This window comes from Dipteris shenzhenensis, chromosome 2, assembly GCF_047967505.1.
Source record: "Dipteris shenzhenensis isolate YYH24624 ecotype China chromosome 2, Dip_SZ_1.0, whole genome shotgun sequence".
Taxonomy (NCBI): Eukaryota; Viridiplantae; Streptophyta; class Polypodiopsida; order Gleicheniales; family Dipteridaceae; genus Dipteris; species Dipteris shenzhenensis.
This window is the reverse complement of record NC_141597.1, coordinates 45,789,236-45,812,388: the sequence shown is the minus strand read 5'-3', so window position 1 is coordinate 45,812,388 and position 23,153 is coordinate 45,789,236. Positions and strand designations below refer to the sequence as shown.

Below are 23,153 nucleotides of genomic sequence, written 5' to 3'. Positions count from 1 at the left end.
TTTAGCATGGTAAAGAGATTACTTGATCTTTTCAACCACCACAATTATGACAAGGAGTTATATGCTTTGGTAGGGTGGTTGTGCATATTATTTGTTGGGTTCATAATACATTATTGGAACATCGGCCAACAACAATTGCAATACTTCAATACAAATCTATCCTTTGGCAACTTTACAAAGGTCAACTGGGTGTAGGCTAGGGAAAGCAATGGAATCTCAAGAAATGAGGCAATGATGACAAAAACGAGTTGCTGTAATGAATTGTTCCAATACTGAGTGAAAGTACAAGAGACACCCAATATAATAAAACCCTAAGACAGGGTGTCCTAACTGGACTAAGTGTCCTAATTGGTACATGTACTAACTGTACCAACTGACCTAACTTATAATTGGGCCTACAAGGCACATACCAAGGAATGAGTGGCACCTATGGATAGCCCATAGAATGGCCTACAAACCCTCCTCCATGGTATGGGCTGAAGTATCGTGGACACATCTCAGAATACCTAAATAACTAATGTCATGGTTGCACATGCTCATCCTGTAGGGATATAGCAACCTATGACTGTACAGAGCATAACAGATCAAGTCACAAAAGTACTAAGTTTAAAGCTTGCCCAAAAAGCTTCAAACTAGGTCGAGGAAGAGCCTTCGTAAAAAGATCTGCCAACTTGTCTTCAGTGGGAACATAAGACAACTGAATATCACCTGCTGATAATCTCTCTCTGACATAGTGATAGTGAACCTCAATATGCTTTATGCAGGCATGGCCGTACAGCCAAAGCACTCTGACTATTAGTGAAGATGATGGTAGGAGCGGTTTGACATGCATGAAGATCTGCAAGTAACTTCCGGAGTCAAACACACTCCATTGTACCGGTAAAAGCTGCTCTGTACTCAGCCTCACAGCTAGAAGTAGCAATTGTAGTCCGCTTCTTGTTGAACCAAGAGATGCATGAAGTACCAAGCATGAAACAGTTGCCACTATGTGACACACAGGTCTCCGAACAGCCAGCCCAATCACTATCAGTGAGCCCATGCATGACAATTGAAGAATCGGCCCTATAGAGAAGGCCCAAATGCTGAGTGCTTTTGAGGTACGTGAAGACACGCTTCACGGCCTATCAATGGCACATAGAGGGGCTGTGCATATATCTGCTCAACTGTGAGATAGCATACTAAAGATCGGGTATGGTATGGCATAAATAAATTAAACAACCAACTCTGCCTGTTGATAGAGCGTGACATCAAATGCACCACTGCCATCCTCAGAAGAGAAGTGAAAACAAGACTCTAATGGTGTGGATACTGGCTTGCAATCTTCAAACCGAAACGTTGCAAAAGCTGTCCAATATACTTGGATTGTGACCTCAAAATACCCCCCCCTCACTGCTAGCAAATTGAATGCCCAGATAGTAATGCAAAAGACCAAGATTAGACATAGCAAATCTCTTTTGCTAGTCAAGCTTAAAAGCTGCAATTTGCTCAGCATGTGTCCCAGTCACAAGCATGTCATCCACATAGAGTACAAAAATTAGTAAATCTGTCCCACCCTTACAAGTTATGGATGTAAAGGGTAGCCTCACTAGGGCTATTCTGGAATCCAAGACTAAGCAAATGAACATGTATCTTGGAATACCAAGCCCGGGCTGCCTGCTTCAATCCATAAAGGGCTTCCTTTAAGCGGCATACCTTCCTTTTAAAACCTTCAACCTCAAAGCCAAGAGGTTGGGTAACATAGACTTCCTCCTGCAAATGCCCATGAAGAAAAGCTGTCTTAATACCAAGCTGATGTATCTCCAATGAAAGTGGGTAGCAAAGGCAATAAAAATCCTAATAGTAGTGATCCAGGGAGTGGGGGCAAAAGTCTCCTCAAAGTCAATGCCTTGCTGCTGTGCATAGCCCTTAGCAACAAGACGGGCTTCATTGAACCATTAGCTTTCCGTTTAATCCGTTTAACCATTAGCTTTCCGTTTTAGTAGCAATGGCATTCTTACCAGGAGGCAAGTCACATAACTCCCAAGTGTTATTCTCATAGATAAAATCCAATTCAGCTTGCATAGCCTTCAACCAACATTCATTTTGAAAGGCATCCTTATGGCATAATGGCTCTTCATTGCATGCTGTAGCAACCAATGCAGAAGCAACCAAATTAGCATGCTCTTTGCAGACAACTGCTCTAGTACGGGCTGGCAAAGGAGCATCTTGTTTGCTGTCTTTTAAAGTGTCAAGGAGCCAATGGGGGACCTTTTTGGGTTCCTGTATTTCAGCTCTCTCCTAGTCAAGAGCCATGTGCACAATATCTTGATCAAGCTGAGGCATATCAGGCTGTAAATCATGCTGAATTTCAGATTTCACACGTGGCTGCAAATGACTAATAGAAGAGAGAGGAGCAACCTCAAATTGGACATCATCATGAGAGTCTGACAGAAACAAAGGCATCAAGTTGTCAAAGAGATCTGGGGCATCAACAATGGGCTGTTTTGGACAGTCCAGCAAAGGCATAGAGGAAGAATAAAAAACACAACATCCCTACTAGCAAAGACCTTGCCGAAGCGGGGCTGGTAAAGCTTGTAGCCCTTGCTCTCTCTGAGCTATACCCAATAAAAATGCATTTGACAGCTTTATCATCCAACTGTGTGCGTGTCTGAGGAGGCACATGTGCATATGCCAAGCATCCAAAAGTCCTCATGTGAGAAATTTTATGAACTATTCAAACCCCATAAGGTGTGATGGTCTTCAATGCCTTGGTGGGACATCTGCTCAAAATGTTATTTGCACACAGAACGACATCCAACCACAACTTGTTAGAAAAATGCTTGCCTTTCAACATTCACCTGGCCATCTCCATGACTGGTCTATTCTTTCTCTCAGCCACGTGATTCTACTGAGGAGTGTAAGGTACAATGCATTGATGATATATGCCACGTGAGGCCAAAAAATCAGCAAATTCCTTTGACATATATTCACCCCTCTTGTCTGTATTAATGTGGGCAATTTTTAGCCCGCTTTCATTCTCTATTGCCTGTCATTCTCTTGGAGCTGCTACTGATTTCACAGTTTCTGTCCTTCTACTTCTGTCTGCCATGAAGAAGTTCTAGACCTGCTCTAGCTCATGAAGAACTTACCAAGGTGATCTTTCCATAGTTACACTTGCATTTCTACTCTTTTCCAGCCATGGAGTCTTCCAAATCAACTACCATTTCGTTCGAGAAGTTTTCTGGTAAGAACTTCACTACATGGCAAACAAAGGTGCGTCTTGTACTTATGAAAGATGGAGTGTGGCATGTTGTTAGTGGCAAGGAGAAAAAGCCACAATCAGATGAAAAGAAAATTGTGCACTGGGAGAATTTGAATGACAAAGCTGGTCCCTAAGACTTATTTTATAGTCTAGTGAGTCTTAGACAGTGCCACGTGTCATATGGAAGATTATCCCATATGCATTGTGACTTTCTAGAGTCTAGAGGCTCACACTATATATTGTTGTACTTGTCTTGAGTATTTTGAATATCGGTCAACATCAAGCTATCTACATGTGAGTATTTTGGTTCATTGCTATTGCCTACTTCCATTTGAGTTCATTTCCATTATGCTTGCAATCTTTCCTTTCCTTTCTTAGGGATAGCTTGCCACATGTTTCTTCATATTATACTGACAAAGCCCAATGCTAGTTATGTGCAAAATTAGCTGACTCATGTCGATCATTTCGACCAGGAGTACGAGAAACTGCAAGACCAGACTCTTTCTTCTTCTTCTTAGATGCAATTCTCTTCTTGCACTCAGAGATATCATGCCCAGGTTTCCTACAATAGTTGCATCTCTTTTTCTTCCTCTTCTCCTCAGAAGAAGAGGCATCATGGGCATGACCAGCATGTGTATAAGGGGCTTACTAGTTGAAACCTTGCCTTTGCCCTTGTTTTAATGCTGTGCAGCAAAGGCTTGATCACTAGCCATAGAAGCATTTCTGTTTGCATGGCTTTGTTTCTCCTGTAATGAGAGGGCAACCGGCTGGTCAAAGGAATAATGGTTGGCATTGCCATGTGCAACCAACCTCAAAGTAGTAGCAGAGCCTTGGTAGGAGTCAGGAAACCCATCAAGGGTATTAGAAACAAGCTGAGAATCAGGAACCACCTCATCAATGTTGGCCAACTGCTCTTTCAAATACTTCACACTGGTAAGATAGGCATCCATATTACCACCCTCTTCAAGCTTCAAGTCCTTCAACTGCTTGCGAAGATAGGAAACCCTCGCCTCATTCCGCACCCGATATAAGAATGCAAGCTGATCCCTTGCTTGCTTAGCTGTCTTGCAAGATTGGATATGAGGGATAATGACCCTTTTCATTGAAAAAGCAATCAAGGCATGTGCTTTGGCATCACATCCATCCCACTGAATCTGCTCCTGATTAGGAGACAAAGTACTTGTAGTGGAAGATGCAGCTGCACCGGAAGTAGCATTAGACCCATCACCATATGAGCTTGAGGCTGTACCAAATGTACTAGAGGCATTATCAGAAGCAGCTGGTCGAGTAGGCCCGACCTCAGTGCTTGCAACAATATTCCACAAATTCTTGGTAGTCAAAATATGCCCCATCATATAGGCCCACATGGGGTAATTTGTGCCATCAAGCTTGTCCTTAGTCCCAAGCATCCCAAACAAATTATCCTTGCTGCCGGCCATAGTGCTGAAATTCAAGGCAAAAGCACCAAAACTGACAATGCAAATGAGAGGAGGGCAACCTCTCAAAATCGAAAGGCAAATTTCTCAAGCTTTAGAGCTTTTTCACTACAAATGCGTGGTTGTCTCAAGGTGTACCTGCTGCAAAAAGATTCCCAAAATGCAACACGAGGCCTTCCAAGGCAACATAAGGCCTTTCCACAATGCCAATGAAGCAAAGAAAGGGCCGTTTTGCAGAAATGAGAAGGAACCAATGCAATAGAGGCTTACCCAATGATGTAGCCCAAAAATGCAGCAGAGAAAATGCTCCAAATGAGAGCACAGATAGTTGCCCTTGAAGGTGAGGTGAAATGGACAGCAAATGGCAATGAAGGGTGCCAAGAAATAAAGAAAGTTTATTAAAGTCTTCGGAAGACCGATGGGTCTATGAGACTGTGAAAATCCTGATACAACGAGCTGTGGTAGTGGAGCTACTAAACGAGTGTCCATACCAATGCAAAATGCAAAATGCCAAAAATGCAGAGTGGCAGTACTAAGTCCTAAGTACAACATAGTGATGTCGGTGGTCAACTATATATCAATCTCAGCATCATCATCAATATCATCATCATCATCATCCCCAGCAACAGCAAGATATCAGGATGGATGAGGCAGTGGAGGCATGAAGTCGGCAATAGAGTGCTGTCGGCCACTCAGAGGTGCGGTCCTAGCACGTCTCTTGGTCGTAGCTCTACGTCTAACCAAGGCTATTGTAACCCCCATCGGTCGGGCTCCAACTCTAAACAAGGAGGGGATGTCTCCAAGTGTGATCTGTGTGTCGACCTTCTGTCTGAGCTGTCGGGTCACGGGTTCCGGGTCACGGTCATGTCGAGGCCTCGTCTCGTTGGGATCCATGTGATCTAGCTGAAAGAACTCCGTGATAGAGCTCTGAGAGGGATCAACCGAGGAAGAAGTCTGCTCCTATCTCCGTGCTCGGAGTATCCTCTTGCGGTGTCTAAGTGCCTCATGAATGAAACCTGCTAAACATCGCTGGTCTGGGTAGGAGAGGAAATGGGCTAAAATCCCATAACTATCTCTGAAGAGGCAGTGGAAACGTCCTCGGATTTCATAGTACACAGGACACCTGAAGATGAAATGCTCCTCTGTCTCAACCTCCTGTATGTCACATAGTGTGCATATGCACCGCTCCCTGGGTAGTCGCTCTGCTCTGCCGCTCTCGATGCGAAGTCTGTGTGAAGAGACCCGGAACTTGCCCAAGAGAGATCCTCATCGAGTGGGGTAGGTGAATCTGTGTGTATCCTGGTGGGTCAATGAAACCCTCCGCTGTGATATGTAAGAAGTGATCTCTGTAGAAGCTAAGCTTACTCGGTTCCAACTAGGTCCGAAAAGTGTGTAGCTGTAGTAGATCCTCACGGATAACCTGGTTGACGTCCTCGTGTGATAAGAGGGGAGAGAACGGAGCATCCATGCTATACTGGAAGGGAGGTAATCTATCCATGTGGAGCCCCAGTCGCTCAAACCATCTCTCTGTACGTGCATACCAGCACCTCTCATCTTCTCCTGCTGCAAGTGCCATAGAAGAGGATAAAGCTATCCATGGTAGCCTGCTACGTCCCGAGGTATAATCCCCATATTCCCTAACTCGGTACAGATATGTGATGACCTGAAATGCAGCATCTAGCTGTAAAGGGGGTGACCCAAACTCAGCCTGAATGATCTGGTGAGGAACGGATGACTTACCACGAATCATCCGTGATAGCATGAGAACCTGTAGCCGCTCCACACAGGCCCACTCTGTATCCGACAAGTCTGGTCCCCAACAAGGATTGCCGTACATCCCCACTGGGCGAGCCAAGGAGTCAAAAAGCAACCCCTTGGTGCGTGGATCCTGAAAGTGTGAGCGGAAGCACTGCCTCTCTAGCCTGGCCAATGAGGCATACCCTCTACTCAAGCGTGCCTGCATCGCGGGTCTCATAGTGAAGCTCGGTTCGGAGAAGATAACCCCAAGATAAGTGTATGATGAAACTATCTCAACAGATGACCCCGCGAATGTGAACTGCTCCTGACGCATGATGGCTCGAGATGTATTGAAGATCATGACCTTGGTTTTACCCAGGTTGACCTTCAAATCATGAGACTCACAAAAGGACTGTAGTGCGTCTAGGTGTCTTTGAAGCCCCTCTGCTGAGGAAGACAAGAGAGCCACGTCATCTGCATAGAGCAAAATCTGGATCAACGTGCCTGCAAGAGAGCAACCTACACCCCCCTGTGTATGCATCACTGTCTCAAGCTCGTCAATGTAGAGGCCAAACAAGATAGGTGACAAAGGACACCCTTGTTTGACCCCGATGGTAACTCATGATCTCGTCTGTCCACCTGAATCCTACCCGAACTCTACCAGAAACTCTCTCGTAAAGTGCCATGACAGCCCAAATGATCTCCTAGTCATAACCCAAGTCCTGTAGGCGCCGTATGAGACAGGCTCTCGGGACTGTGTCAAATGCCTTGCGAAAATCCACAAAGCAACAATAAACCCTCTACTTCCGTGATCTCGCCTCCTCGATGATACATCTGAGCGACAGAATGTGGTCCATGGTTCCATGATCACGTCGGAATCTTGCCTGTCCTGCTGCTCTGAGTCCTCGACACTCTGCAAGTCTGCTAACCTCGGAGTCAAGTACTGATGCATAAATCTTGGACATGACATGTCCAATCATAATGGTCCTGTAGTTCTCCGGGCTCATGGGATCCCCTGCCTTGTGGATGGGTGAGATAGTGTTAATGGTCCAAGTGTGTGGAAATCCCAAACAAACCGCTTCATTAAAAAGCTTTGCTAAGATCGGGGCTAGGAGGTTAATCCCATATGCAATGAACTCAGTACATAGTCCCTCATGATCCTTCGCTCGGCCATTATGAAGTTTCATTACAGCATCCTTTACCCCTCCTCTAGTGAAGAGGGTGCAGGATGTGGGACGAGGCATGTGTGAGAGGCTAGGGACTGGCTGATTTGGGATGTCATAAAGTGTGCGTGCATAATCAAACGAGATCTGGGTGTCAGTGAGTGGCGGAGGGGACCGTCCTTCTAGAAATCTCCGCCAGAAGTCCTTAGAGTTGTTACTAAACAAAATGTTCAGTAGCTCCTCCTCGTTTCGACGAACGAAGTCTAGTTTCTTCCTTCGTACCAGTCTACGGTATTCACGTAGTGTATCTGGTGCACTCGGAAGACTGTTTTTGGTTTCGAATCTAAGTTGACGGCGTAAGGCCTTACACTCATCATCGTACCAACTATTACAGGGTATGGTTCCAGGGGGTGGTGGGCGGGTGGAGCGGGTGGTGTGGGAAAAGGCGTGAATGGCAGCCTCGTGTAGTGAGCGGGTGACAAGGGCAGCACGATCCTCTAAAAGGGTATGAAGTCAATATAAGCGAGAAGTATGTACAGACGGCCAGAGTAAGAAGGTGAGTGATCCTGATCAAAGCGTATATGGTGGTAGGTGGAGTAAGCCCTGAGTGGGGTGGAAGGTGTTGTGCGAGGGGAGGTGGAGATGCGAAAGAAAAGGTATGTGTGATCAGCCCCTGGGGGGAGAGGTTCTACAATGAAGTCAGTAATGCGAGATGTGAAGACAGGGGATCCCATGATGTAATCAACAACACTGGAGCCCCCCCCATGTGGAAAGCATGTGAAACCACCTGAAGCGGGCCATCTGTCAAGACCATTATAGATAATGAGATCATGTATTCTGCCCAGGTCTAATAGGGCCTGCCCATAGGATGAAAGTGGACCTCGCCTGTCAGCCGAAACCCGTAGCATACCTGCCTCCTCAAGGTCAACATCTGCCAGTAGAGTGGAATCATCTCTGAAATCAAGAAGTGGTACCTGACGGGTCCTTGTCCTCGCGTTGAAGTCCCCCACTAGAAGGACTTCTCCGCGGCTAGAAAAGTCAACAATGGACTGATAAAGGACAGCAAATGGGGATGTCTCATCATCACCTCGAATATCTCTGGCAAAGTGGGAGGTCTCCGCGGGGGGAAGAGAAGGCTGGCAATGAGAATTACAGCAAGAGAATGTGCTCCCACAAGGAGGAGAGCACTTCGAAATGAGTGGAGAGGGATCCAATGGAGAGAATCTCGCAGTCTGAGGTAAAAGAACAGCAAATGAGAGGCAACGGGCTCAAGGAGAGGTCTCTGGATGGTAGTAGCAAGCCCCAAATGGCTCCAAACACCAAGCCTAAGCCTCCAAATGAAGAAATCTGTTGAGGAGAGGCTTCAAATGGCTGGCACGCTTCACAAAACAGCACCAAATAGCTTTGAATTACTGAAATGAACCCTGAACAGGCTGGATAATCTACCGTATAGGTCCGTATAGTCACGAAATGCACCGTACAGCAGTCCATACTACTGTACGGACCACACGTGCAAAAAAGGGCGCTGAAAACAGTCCGTACTGCTCTGAATCTGCAATAAATGCAGTCGTCTGTTGTCTGTACAGTCCGTACTGTAGGCTAGGGAAAGCAATGGAAGCTCAAGAAATGAGGTAATGAAGACAAAAAATGAGCTGCTGTAATGAATTGCTGCAAAACTAAGTCAAAGTACAAGTAACTGAGTGAATTGCTGCAAAACTGAGTGAAAGTACCGATTGCTGCTGTAATGAATTGCTGCAAAACTGGGTGTCCTAACTGGTACATGTACTAACCGTACCAACTGACCTAACTGCATATAACTAGGCCTACAAGGCACATACCAAGGAATGAGTGGCACCTATGGATAGCCCATAGAATGGCCTACATCGGGCTACCTATTAACAATTTTTTTTTCAAGAAAAGAACTTCATTAAGTATGAATAAAAACCACAGAGCAAGCTCAAGTGCGGAAGTACATCATGTCAAGAATGAGAAAAAACAGCTCAGAATGAGCAAACAAAAATCCCAAGTAGCGGCTGAAAATGCCACCTCATCCCTGAAGGAGAGTCAGAGAAGAAAGGACAATCCTTCCAGACTCTGAGAAAAGCAACCCTCCTAGCAGTAGCAGTCCTGGAGGTTCCCTGTATGTTCGCCCAAATGGCCATCAAAGAGTGTATAGTATTTGCCCACATACTGGCCAGAGTCTGAGAAGGGTGAACCTGGGAGTCCTCCAAAGCCTCTGTACATCTGGCTCTCCAAATATGCCATGCTGTGATACTAGCTAGAATCCCCCAAGATGTGTCTATAGAAACGTGGCGAGCTTTGAATGGAGTAAACGGAACATCCCGGAGGGAGCATGACTCCACAAGATGTCGTCGAACAAAGAAAGTTGTGTCCATGTCATGTCCCTCTAAGAAAGCTTGTGGACCAGTGAGTGACAACCAAGCAACTGATCCCCAGGTCATGAAAAAGGGTGCTCTATGAAAAGTGCAAAGTATCCTAGCAACACCTTTTCAAACCATCCTCGCCTGAGTGCACTCCCAAATGCAGTGCTGCACTGACTCAACTGCTGAGTGGCATCGAGGACATGTAGGGTCAGCCCGAACCTGGAGTTTGGATTAATAATATTGAGGCCCCCTTCCTTAGTGGGTAGAATAGCCACCCTGGCTATCACATCTGAAGTGACGTCCAATCCACTCCACAAAAGAATTTTGATAGGTCTCTTGAGCTGAGTGATACTGCTTGTAGATCGGCACCAACAAGAGCAAACAAACCAGGCTGTAGCCCACAGTACCTGGTTTACAACCACCACTTTGGACGCAAGGTCAAGTCTAGCCGAACTCCAAAAAAGGAGTTTCCTCCTGATGCTCTCCAACACGGGAGCGAACTGTTGTGCTAGAGAAATGCCCACCCCAACCCGGCATCCAAGATACCTGATGGAGACACCCCTCTAGATCCAAGTAAAGCCAATATTAGCACCCCAATCTGGAGTGTCCTCATCACTAATCCAGAAACCATTGGATTTGTTCCAGTTAATGTGAGCCCCTGCTGCAATGCAAAATAAATCCAAGGCTGTCCTGAAAGAGGTGAGTGTCTGTGGAGTGGCATCCAAAAAAATAGCTGTGTCATCTGCGAGCTCACTGTCCAGCAACTCCTCTTCCTGTCTCAACGGAATTCTCAGCCCAAAAATATCAGCTTGAGCTCTAATATAGAGGCTCATAGCTTCAGCCACAAATAAGAATAGAAAGGGGGCTAGAGGGCATTCCTGTCGGACTGATCAGGATATTTGAAACCTGTCTCCCCTGACTCCACCAATGAGTACCTGGCTATGGGCTGACCTATAAAGAGCAGAAACCCCTCTAATCCACAAATCTCAAAATCCAAAGCGAAGAAGGGTTCCCTCTAGAAAACCCTAATCTACCTTGTCATATGCTTTTTTGAAATCTAGGAGTAGAATTGCCAGTCTATGGCCCTCATCATAGCCCACTCAGAAGCCTCCCAAAATGAGAATATGTTATAAAAAATGCTTCTGCCATGGATAAAGCATGTCTGTGTGTCATGTATAAGAAATGGCAGGATGGACTGCAATCGCAGGCTGATGGCTTTTGCCAAGATCTTATACAAAGTGCCCAGTAAGGTGATCGGTCTCCACTGAGATACTAAATTTCTGCAACCTCCTTTTGGGATAAGATGAATGAGACCCTCTGAGAGTGAATCCGGCATCTCAATCCCTAATCTGATCCCAAAAAATAAAAAAAGAAGGTGTAAGTCCATCTGACCCTGGACAACTATCCTTATGAAGGGTAGTAAGAGCAGTCCTGAACTCTATGTTGGTGAAGCGTGCATCAAGTGAGGCCCTCATAACTCTATCCAACAACATAGGAATATGCTGCCAAATAACCTGTCTAGCATCATCTCTGGCTTGTGAATCAGGATCTGTAGTCAGAAGGAAGGCATAGTAATCTGAAGCAATCTGCATGATGGCATCTGGATGTGTCTGAAGTATCCCGTCTGAGTCAACAAGCTGCAAAACACTCTCTCTACTATGTCTAGGGCCGAGGGTAGAGAAGAACTGCTTGTTGACTCTACCTCCGATCTGCGTCCAGAAAGACTCTCTGGCGTGAAAGGCATACTTTGCTCTCTGATCTAAAAGTGTCTGTTGATGAGCCCTTGCTGCAGCAAGGGGCTCTTGAATCCAAGCATCTGTAGGCCGTTTCTGCTCTTCTCTCTGAAGAGCTGCCAGCTGCTGTCGAATGGCAATCTCTCTCCTGTGAATCTCATCTCTCCTAATACTAGCAATAGAGTGATAAAAGCTGCTAATGTCAGTGAGGGATGCAGCCACATTTGACGGGGACGACTGCCTACCCTGCAGCTGAGAAACCCAAATCCGTAGCACTGCCTTTGTGAGGCCCTCCTCTGCGTAGAAGGCATCTGGAATCCTGATACTGGCAGAGCGGCCTCTCGCCCAAGGCTCTGAAACCACCAAAACAACCAGAAAATGATCTGAAGTGGACACCTCAGCGTTGATGCATACTGTCCCACCTCTGTCCAATGCCCAATATTCCACATAAAATCTGTCAATTCGTGCGTGGATAGCCATCCTTACTCTCCTATTCGACCAAGAAAACAGAAGAGACTGTGGTTGAGTGTGAAAAGCATCATCATACCAAACATCTCTGCCACTAAATTGAAAAAGGAAGGTATTCCATGCTGCTCTCTCTAGGGAGTGAATGCCACCTTCCCTACCCCCTCTTTTGTTTGAAGGCATCTCAACCATGTTGAAATCGCCCCCAATAATCCAAGAATTTGCAATATGTGACCAAGAGAGCAAATCCTTCCAAAGGAGGACACGATCCCCTCTCAAGTTGGGTGCATAAAGGTTAAGGAAGCTAACCTTACGCCCACCAATCATCAAAATAACCCACTGTGCTCTAGAGGGGACTATGACTCTGTGTCCAATGACCAAGGGGAGCATTGAAGAAGAGATAGAAATGCAAATGCCTCCCCTGGTGCCCAAGGCAGGTGACCAAAAAGTATGGCCAGAAAGAAGCTTACCTGACTTGGCACAATCTCTACCATCCAGCTTATGCTCTTGGAGCATAAGGATATCAATGGGGCCGCCTGAAACACCTAGATGGAGTTGGTTACGAATCAGCTATCTATGGCGATGATGAGGTATACCACCAAGGCCCTGAACGTTTCAACTAACGATTCTCATCGACGGGAGGAGGCGGCCGGGTGAAAGGCCCTACCTGACCTGGTGGTGGAGAAAATCCCCTCCTGTGAAAGAGTCCTCTTGTCAAGCGGAGGGAAATCAATTGGTGAAAGAACACCCACTCAAGCAGAGGGGGAAACCCTGTCCAACGGAATCCCAATAACCGGCTCTCCCAGGGTAGAGGGTACAAACTCCTCCTCTGTCTCAAACTCTGCCAAATCTGCCAGTACTAATCTGCCAGTACTGCAAAAGAGTTCCTGTAGGAGAGAACTAGCATAGGAGTGTGAAGAATCCCTGCACCTGAGGGAGAAGAAGAAAAAAACCCCTTACCTCTATCAAGAGGTGAAGTGTGACTAACAGAGGGAGGGGGCTGATCAGGAGCATCAGTGATAGGACCTGAAGAAATGGGTTGCCCCTCCTGATGAGCAGGTGGGGGGACTGGGGCAAGTCTGTCTTGAGCTGCTGAAGCTCGTCTTTGGAAAAGGTAACTATTTTTGTGGCCGGTGGAAGCGGTCGAGGATTGGCTGAATGGGAACCCGTTAGTCAATGAAGGTGGAATGGCCGACATGAACATGAAGATGCTCTGTCTGTCCGACAACTTGCTGCCAGAGAGAGAAAATCTCTCTCTTGTTCTGTCAGGGGTTGAAGAGGGGGGGGGGGGGGGGGAGGGAGGGATGTGGTGATGCAGAAGCTGAGAAAGGGGCAGAGGGAGGGGCAGAAGGAAGGGGCGGGGGAGGGGGAGGGAGGTGGGGTAGGGGGAGTGGGGGGTAGAAGGAGCAGGGGCAGCGGGGGGGTAGGGAGAGGAGGGGAGAGGGCAGTGGGGTAGGGAGGGAGGGGCGGGTAGGGGGAGCAGGGTAGGGTGTAAGGAGGGAGGGGCAGCGGGGGGGTAGGGAGAGGCGGGGAGAGCAGCAACGGAGAGGGGTAGGGAGGGAGAGGTAGCGGCGTAGGGAGAGAAGTAGCGGGGTAGGGAGGGAGATGTAGCGGAGTAGGGAGGGGGAGGTAGGGGGGGGGACAGCAGCGGGAGAGGGAGGGAAGGGAGCGGGAGAGGCAGCAGCGGGTGAGGGGGCAGCAGCCCGGGAGGAGGGGCTGGCAGGGAGAGGAGGAGGGAGGGGTAGGGAAGGGCTGGGAGGGAGGGTGGAGGGGTGCAGGACGGAGGGCAGCAGGGAGCAGCAGGACGGGGAGCTCAGCAGCCTTGAAGCTTTTTTTGCTTTAACAATGAATTTACTAGAATATCAAGCATAAACCTATAGTGGAGGCAAATAGTATTGCCATAATAAGCTCCTATCATCCACGGTTGGGGTTTTATCACAAAGACAATAGTTTTACTTATCTCTGCAATCCGTACTCAGCATAAGGACAAAAGTTGTTTGATGAGAACATGCTCTATGACTCTCTCTCCAAACTCAATAGACCTTGCGCTCCTATTGGTACAAAGAGGCTGCACCTTTCAAAGAGCTTCAGTGGGGGTCAATATAACCTTCCCTTTTCAATAAATAGTTGTTTGGGCATTACATGAAGTATCATGCACAGAGGCTCATCCAATGTTTCAGACCATGCCCACAAAAATATAATTGCATCATGGTCGGTGTGGATATGTTCATAAGGTGATCATTGTGGTCAAGGTGTGGCCATCTTTATCGCTGTAAATGAGATATGCTGCAACTCACACGTTGCCAAATTTTCTTCACTTTTGTATGGGTTCATTCTAATTTCTTTGTATGTCGTCAATCATAGGGAGTGCAGGTTTTTTCTCTCTCTTGTGGATTACATTGTGGCAGGTTATGAACGCCTCCATAAGCATTCTAGCTTGGACTCCAATTGATGGCTACATTATAGTCATCGGATGCCAAATTTACGGTCCTTTTAAAATCCTGAAAAGCAAGTTTGAGAGAAAGCTTGCCGTTTGGAGCTTCGTCCTGGCCCTTCATCCATATATTTATACTATGTGCTAAACCTACTAGTCGCTGCTATGCGTGATGGAGTTTACGGTTTTCAACTTTATGAGTGACTATCCTTGGACTGAAACTGCACTACATGTGTATTTTTAGAGGATGACTTTGTGCATGTTCCTGGATTCATCTAGATATATTGTTAGTAGATGCTTGCAGCCATTATCCCCATCTTGCCTTCTAAATTTATCCTTGATTTTCAATTTCCTTCAAATCATGAACTCTTTTGGATTATAAGGTGAGGACTATTAGAGCAAGGAACTTCTCTAGCACAATGGATGTACATGGACCAATTTAGCAAGCTCACTCTAAACTGGGGGGATTGTACTCCAAGTATTTAGGATATTGGTGTAAACTTCTACTCCTGTAACTAAGGGAAGTATGAAGTTCCCATTTTCCTTATTTCAGGTGCTTTGAACCTTTGCTTGCTCATGTCTACGAATTGAGGGAGAAACCAAACAGCAGGTTCATGTCATGATTTTGGCAAGGTAATAATAGGACTGGTTGTTGACTTGGTTAGATCCCGAGGCAAGGAAACGGAGTGATGTGGAGAAAGGTGTTTTAAGATTGGGTTTAAAAGATACAAATTGATGCTGGAGGATTGAAATGTTGATAGAAGGTGATTCTTGGGCTCTACTACTACTGTTTTCGAACCTTGCACAAATGCCAAACCCTGTTATAAATTTAACTCTGTCAATGCCTGTGATGTTTCCTCATCAAACCATTAGGACATTTAAACATGTTGCTAAAAGTATGTGCCACTTCATTCATTTCAATTCTCTTACTCATGACTCAAAAAATCCTGAATGTATACACTTTAGTTTTCAGTTTGTATTATACCTAAACATGATTTTTTTGCAGCCTCTTGTACCTTAAACTTCTTTTTCGTCATGCTGATGAAATTTCTGAGGACAATATTGCAGAAGTCTTTCTACGCCGTCGAAGAAAGACGTAAGTTTTTCCCCTGAAGTGTTTCAATTTAAAAGTGAGTTGGTAATTTTTCCACTTGAGTCACTCAATGAGAAAGGCAACAATTATTCATCAACAACGAGTCTCTTGCTCCATATAATTGGATACAATCCAAACAAGCAAGGGATAAAATCTATCTAGATACAAACTAAAGTGCTCTGTACACAATCGACATCAACAATTGTATATAAAGTTAAGTTGGTCATGGACCTCCAAAAGATGCATCAAGAAAAACGAGAACCCCTTGCACCATCAAAACTTGCCATTGTTTTTAGATCATGCAATATGCTAAAACAAGTTATAAGTACATCCATGACAGCTATAGAGCCTAACGTTATTCCCAACGTAGATACATGCTCTTATGTGAAACAACTGGTGTCAGGGGGTTGATGTCTTTGTTTTGAGGCTTAATTGTCCGTTGGCATATATCAAGAGTAAGAAAGAGATGAATAATAGAGGCAGTTGCAATAATGTTTTTCTTTTCTTTAGTTGGTCTTCTATAGTGATGTTTTATAGAGCAATTGGTTTCTCTATCTGTTCCTGGGGCATGACAATCGGCATGGGATGATACCATTCAAGGTGTCATGCATGACAAATATTTTCAAAACAAAATAGGAAATCGCTCTGAAGTAGGCCAATGTATTGATCACTAGATGTACGTTACAGATTGTCAGATAGCTATTAACGAGATTTTGCAATCTGAATTCTTACCTAGATAAGTTTGGTTAGGTAAATACATTATTGTTTGTGAAAAGATAGAAATAAAGCGTCAACCGGCTTGGATGCATTTTGGACTTTAGAACATCAAAAAATCTAATTTTGTATGATTGGATATATTCTAGACTTACAAAGGTAAATTCCATCTCGGATGCACTTGCAATAGAAGATTGTTCGTCTTGTGGATAGCATGATTACCAGGCATTTGTCTATATGGATGATCATGCAGTCTTCGAAAAGGGTTGGAGGGTTGAAATGATCAGAATGTGTGTGAATGTGCTTGCCTGCAACACTGGAGACGAATAGGTCTCCCCGTTTGAGTGACATTGGGGTTGGTGAAATAATGTGCATGCAATGGCTTTACATATAAGTGAGCTGGGCTGCTAAAATAATATTGGACTCAGGATAAACATCATATTTACACGACTATGTCTCTGTGTCTATGCACTTGTACAATTTCAGTTTCAAGTTTGTACCAAGATTGCAAGAACTAGTTTGTGCTAACCTTGTTAATCCTTGTAGTTCAGCTAGCTAAGAATAAACATAATGAAATTATGAATGGCCACAAATGTCTTAGCTTTCCTTTCCCCCTGTCCCAAAACCCCAGCCCCAGAAACATGTTCAATTTTTGTCTCAAGAACAAAAATATTTATCCTGGAGAGACACAATTAAACTGCAATTTAGATGTTTATAACACATATATGCATGTATGCATGTATAAATCAGTGAAACACCTACCCTTCTCAAACGTTTCATGGCACGAAATGATTATGTGTTCAAGGAGTCCTGAAACAGAAACACATTTTTTGTGACTTTGGCAAGACATCCTTTTATATGTAAAAAGATAAGTTCAACAGTTGGCAAGACTCTCAATCTGAATTCAAAGAATTGAGAAATGTTCTGAGAATGGTTCTTGGAGATGGTAGGGTCTAATTGGTCTGTGCTCTACTTTGATTAGGAAAAAGTTTTGCCTCCATCAATATGGTTATCATGCACGTATATTTTGGGGAGATAGAGCGAAAGAGGGGGGGCAGATGATGTGGTGTTATTAATTCCTTGGTGACCCTAATACATATGAGAGAGAGAGAGAGTGGGATATATATTAACTTCTTTTGGCTCCATGGGCCTATGAGACAAAGTAAACGAAAATTAGTTCCTCATACAAGCCGCAATGGGCTAGTGCAAGCGCTCCCTGAGGTCCTTGCTGAGTGCTATACTAAAATCCAAAGCCCAAAATCCACAAAAGAAAAGAAAAAAAGTCCAGAAGTATAAACTAAGCTTCGGAGTTTGTGACTCGACATTCTAGGAGTGCCTATCATGGTGTGTCCTACGGTGAGATATGAGGATATCTTGTACCTGCATCGATTGATGTGGTGGGGGTTGGTGATCTCTATATGTGGTGTGCCATATCAAGGGTGATAGATAAGTGAGAAGTGCAGCGGAACTGAACAGAAATGGAGAGAGCAAACCAAACAAGACACTGAACTGAAAGGCGATAAGGAGAGACTGCAAGGGATCTCAGGAAAATGCCCAAGAACTGCTGGGCAAAACCTCTGATAAAATGTTCAAGTGATGCTCCATTGAGATGAGGGTGGGGGCCTATATAGAACCCCCCCGCCCCCCCCCCCTAAAAGGCCTCCAAGGGGCGGGTCTATAGCTCCAAGAGTGGGCACACAGCCCGCTCACAGCGACTCCAGCGGCCATCCTTCAATGCCTATCAATCTTCTCCTACAACAAAGTGCTCCTCCACGGGTGACTACAGTCAGCAAACGGCCCGCATGCAATGCCAACTGCAAACAGCTCCAAAGCACTCATGGCAGACGACTTTGCACAACAGCCTCCAGCAAGCTTCTACGAGGCGACTCCTCCAGACCTGCTCCCGGCTGCAGCGACCTCTTCAAACTGCAACACCAATACAGCAACTTCGCTGAGCTTGCTTCCACGGCCAAGACCAGCGACAGGATCTTTTAAGATTCCAATCATTTTGATCATCACAAGGGTGGCTGCCCTTGTGACACATGACCCAAGTAAGATAGGACACGTGGGCTATCTTATCTACCACGTAGCCGTCCTCTCCACCACATCACCAGACACGTAGCAGTCCTATCTGCCCGTCAGCTTCATCAGAAGTTAACACGTGGCACCATTGCCACATCATCTTACGTCAGCTTACCTTATCTACCACGTGGTAGTTGCTTGCCATGTCAGCAGTCTAGGTGTCAGTGCCACGTCACTAGTCTAGGTGTCAGTGCCACGTCACCACTAACACGTCATATGCCACATCACCTGCCACCTCAATTGTGATTGCCACGTCATCAACTGAGACCCTAGTCAACATGACCTTGCGTTAGTTAACGTGACCATGGTTGGATCAATCTGACCTTGGGTGAGGTCAGTCAACTATCACCTCAGTTGTCCATTCAACATTGCCCCTTGCAGGCACACTACACCCCTACCAGGCACACTACATGTGCACCTGCCTACCACATCATCACACAGTGCTTCACTGGCACACCTCTTCATAGGCACAGTCACTGCATGTGATCCCCTGACTGCCACATCATCATTGAGCACATTTGCACTTGCTCCTTCACCTAGATCAAGCCGTATCTCTTGATCCAAGAAGAATTTGAGGGTGCTTCGAAAAGGAAAATCGCTCGCTTTTTCATGCTCGCATCACACACACATTTCGACGCAAGTATCACTCACTTTTGAGCCTCGTCGACAAATCCACTTCCTACACACACATCAGCCTCTACATCGACGCATTTGACCCAGCACGCAAAAAGAACAAAAGAAAAAGAAATTATTTGCTGTTCTTTTCATCAATCGACGGTTGGTATAGATGTAGATCAAAGTAGACTAGATCGCCATAAAGGAGACGATTTGAATTTCTCCAAGTTGCCAATCTAAGCCATGCCCAAAATTTTCGACTAGTTTCTACTCGGAGTCAGTCCCTACGCTCACATACGGTTTCACATCATCACATTACCTGAAACCTGACGTTCATTAGTTCAGTGAGCAGACTTCAGAGTGTTCAATTGATCTGTGGACAGATAGCACATGATTTGATTTCACACACACATGCCATCATTGTAAAGCCTATTTGGCAATTTCACGGCATTGTGGACTTTATTCCAACCTTGTAAAGCCTCTTGACTATTCTTGGCATTATTTGCCATAAGCCTTGTAGCAGATCGGATTATATATATTGCAGTTCTACCTTCACCGAGAGTTCAGATTTCACTTGTCACAGTGAGTGTTTTGCAGTTAATTCAGATAGTGATTTCACAAATACTTTGAGTACATTTCTTGCTCCATGTCTATGACTAGCAACCTCAATCTGGAGGCATCTGCTAAGTTAGACAACTCCAATTACGTCACATGGAAATACCAAATGGAGACCATTCTTGTACTTCAGGATAAATGGGAGTATGTTGATGGATCTGCACCTAGACCATTGGACGGTCTAGTCAATAGTACCTCTACTCCACCTGTTGTCACAACACCAGCAGCGGGATCTCCAGCTACACCAACAGTTTTTGCACGTGTAGCAGATCCTGCCATTGCCCGAGTATAGGCAGAATGGGACAAGAAAGATAAGTATACATATCATCTGATCAAGCAGAATGTGCAAGATGTTGTGCTAGGACAGCTCAACACAGTCAAGACATCAAAAGAAGCATGGGATATGTTCGCAGCTCTCTACGAGTCCAAGAACACTTACAGGAATTCTCACACTGAGAAACCAAATCAACTAGAGTTTCCGTAACAGCAGTGAAACCTGTCATACTTACATACTCAGGATTAGAGATTATAACAATCAACTCGTAGCAGCAAGAGAGACTATGAATCCCACAGAAATGGTTCAAGTCATCCTGAATGGACTAGGAGAGGTATAGGAGAATCTAGTTCAGAGTATTGTCATTTAATGGCATATTCCGACACTGAAAGAACTTCAGTCAGTGCTACTTGGTGAAGAAATCATGACTCAGGCCATTCATGCACGCAAAGGTCATTCTAATGATCAGGCATTCACAGCTTCATATAGAAGCAAAGGCAGAGGCAGATCATTTCAGAGAGGTGGTCATCATCAGCAACAAAATCAGCATCAAAGTCAGAATCAGAATCAGAATCAGCATCAATATCAAGAGGAAATCATTCCAATTGAGGAAGATTACAAGGATGAGGGAATGCATCCACCAATGTGTCAAACATCCAGTGCAACTACTGTCATAAGTTTGGACACTATAAAAGAGATTGCCGCAAGAAGCGGTACGACCAAGGCGGTCAATCCAGCAACAATCGAGGAAATTTTTGCGGAAGAGGAAATAATCGTGGTGGACATTCTAGTCACAGTCATGATGCATATGAACATGGAAATATGTTTCTTGCAAATGAGAAAATGTAGAATACCGATAGAGCGTACCTAGACACTAATTGCAATTCAAAAGAGGGTTTCAGTTCTCAAGTCGACCAAGTAGATCTGGATCCTTGGTACATCGACAGCGGTGCATCATCTCATATGACAAATCATCAGGAATGATTCACAAAGATGAAACCATTAGAAGATCAAAAGAATGTCATCTACACAGTTAAAAATACATCGAATCCAGCTCAAGAGACATGCATTATCCCTATGAACAATTTCATTGGTACGAAAGAATTGGTGAAATATTTACTTTATGTTCCGAAGCTTAGCAAGAATCTCATCAGTAGGTCAAATGACGGAGCACAACTACCGAGTCATCTCCGATGGAGATGAATGCACTATCAGAGACAAATCCAAAGGATTTTAGCTAGTAGGAAAAGAAGTCAAGGAAGGACGCTTGTAGAGAATGCTAGCTAGAGTACCAGATTTACATGCCATGTCAACTTAATCGCAACCGATGCCACTATCCGTAAAATGGTACAAAAGATATGGACATGTCAATTTCAAGAGCTTAATAGATCTCAGGAATCAGAATATGGCTATGAGGATTCCAAAGCTATAGTTTCTTGGAAAAGTTTGCGAAGCATGCTGCTTCGGTAAACAAAAGAGAACCAATTTCGACAGAAGTACCTCTCGAGCACGAGGTATTCTTGATTTGATACATACAGATATATGGGGATATGCCCAGACCCGCAGCATCAATGGTTCACTTTACTACTTGACTTTCATCGACGACTACAATAGATATTATTGGGTCTACTTTAAAGAGAAATTTGAAGACTTTTTCAGATTTCAAGAATTCAAAGTCATGGTAGAAAACCAAATAGGCAGAAAGTTCAAAGTCATGAGATCAGATAGAGGAGGTGAATACATGTCTTCAGCATTCATAAACTTTTGCAAAAGTCACGGCATTCGAAGACAATTCACTTGTGCAGATACTCCTCAGCAGAATGCAAGAGCTGAAAGGAAGAATGATACTTTAGTAGACAGTGCTAGAGCAATGCTTAGTGAGAAGCATCTTTCGAATCAATATTGGGCAGAAGCAATAGCCACTACAAACTACTTGCTTAATTGGCTTCCGATCGAACCGATTCAAGGTATGACACCTTTTGAAGCATTCACCGGACACAATCTACGCATTGGGCATCTACGCATATTTAGTTGCATAGCATATGTCCACGTACATGATGACAGTTCTTGATATCACTAGCGACACTCAGCAGATGGCAGTTCTCAATGGTTACCTAGACGAGGAAGTCTACATGCAACAACCAGCAGATTATGTTGAACCAAGAAAGGAGAATCATGTTTGTCATCTTGAGAAAAGTCTCTATGGCTTAAAGCAAGCACCCAGAAGTTGATACAGCAGAATCGACAAGTATTTTGCTGATCTGGGATACATGAAATCCAATGCAGATCATACTCTCCTCTATAAAGTTCAAGGGAAAGACATTACTATTGTACTTTTGTACGTAGATGATCTGATTGTGATCTGAAATCAAGGATAGCTTCATCAAGAAATTGAAACAAGACTTATTTGCAGAGTTTGACATGAAAGATCTTGGATTTATGCACTATTGTCTTGGTATTGAGTTCTGGAGAGATTCACATAGCACATTCATGAGTCAACTCAAGTATGTTGACAGTCTCTTGAAGAAGTTTCATATGGCAGATTGCAAGATTGCAGCTACTCCCATGAAACAGAGTTTGAAACTTACTAAAGATTCAGAAAAGCCTACAGTCAATGACAGGTACTAAAGGCAGCTCATCGGATCTCTTATATATCTGACTATCACTCGGCCAGATATTTGTTATGCAGTAAGCTTACTAGCACAGTTTATGGCAAATCCAAAACAGTCTCACTGGAATGCAGCCAAAAGAGTCTTGAGATACATTAGAGGTACAAGATAGTTTGGGATAGAATATAGAGGAAGTCATCCACGGTTGCATGGATATTGTGACAGTGACCATGCCGGAGATTCTGAGACCAGGAGATCGACACAGGGATATGCATTTTTCCTTGGTCAAGGTGCTATATCATGGTTGTCAAACAAACAGCCAACTGTTTCTTTGTCTTCGACTGAAGCAGTATAGAGCACTCACTACAGGTGCATGTGAGGCTATATGGCTCAGAAGACTATTGGCAGAAATAGATCACTTTGATGAGTCAAAGCCAACAACAATATACTGTGATAATCAATTGGCTCAAGCATTGGCCAAGAATCCAGTATATCACTCTAGGACAAAGCACATTGATGTCAGAGAGCACTTCATCAGAGAAAGAGTGTTACTTGGTG

General features: G+C 44.7%; 1 protein-coding gene across 2 annotated transcripts in view; it reads left to right on the top strand.

Moving 5' to 3' along the window:
- The window catches only part of LOC147904846 (NF-kappa-B inhibitor-like protein), a 104,016-nt gene that overhangs the window by 68,148 nt on the left and 12,715 nt on the right, over positions 1-23,153 (top strand). For both annotated transcript variants that reach the window (XM_087395836.1, XM_087395828.1), the window contains exon 7: positions 15,600-15,689. In XM_087395836.1, coding sequence (XP_087251962.1) covers positions 15,600-15,689 — 90 coding nt within the window. The remainder of the gene's footprint in view (positions 1-15,599; positions 15,690-23,153) is intronic.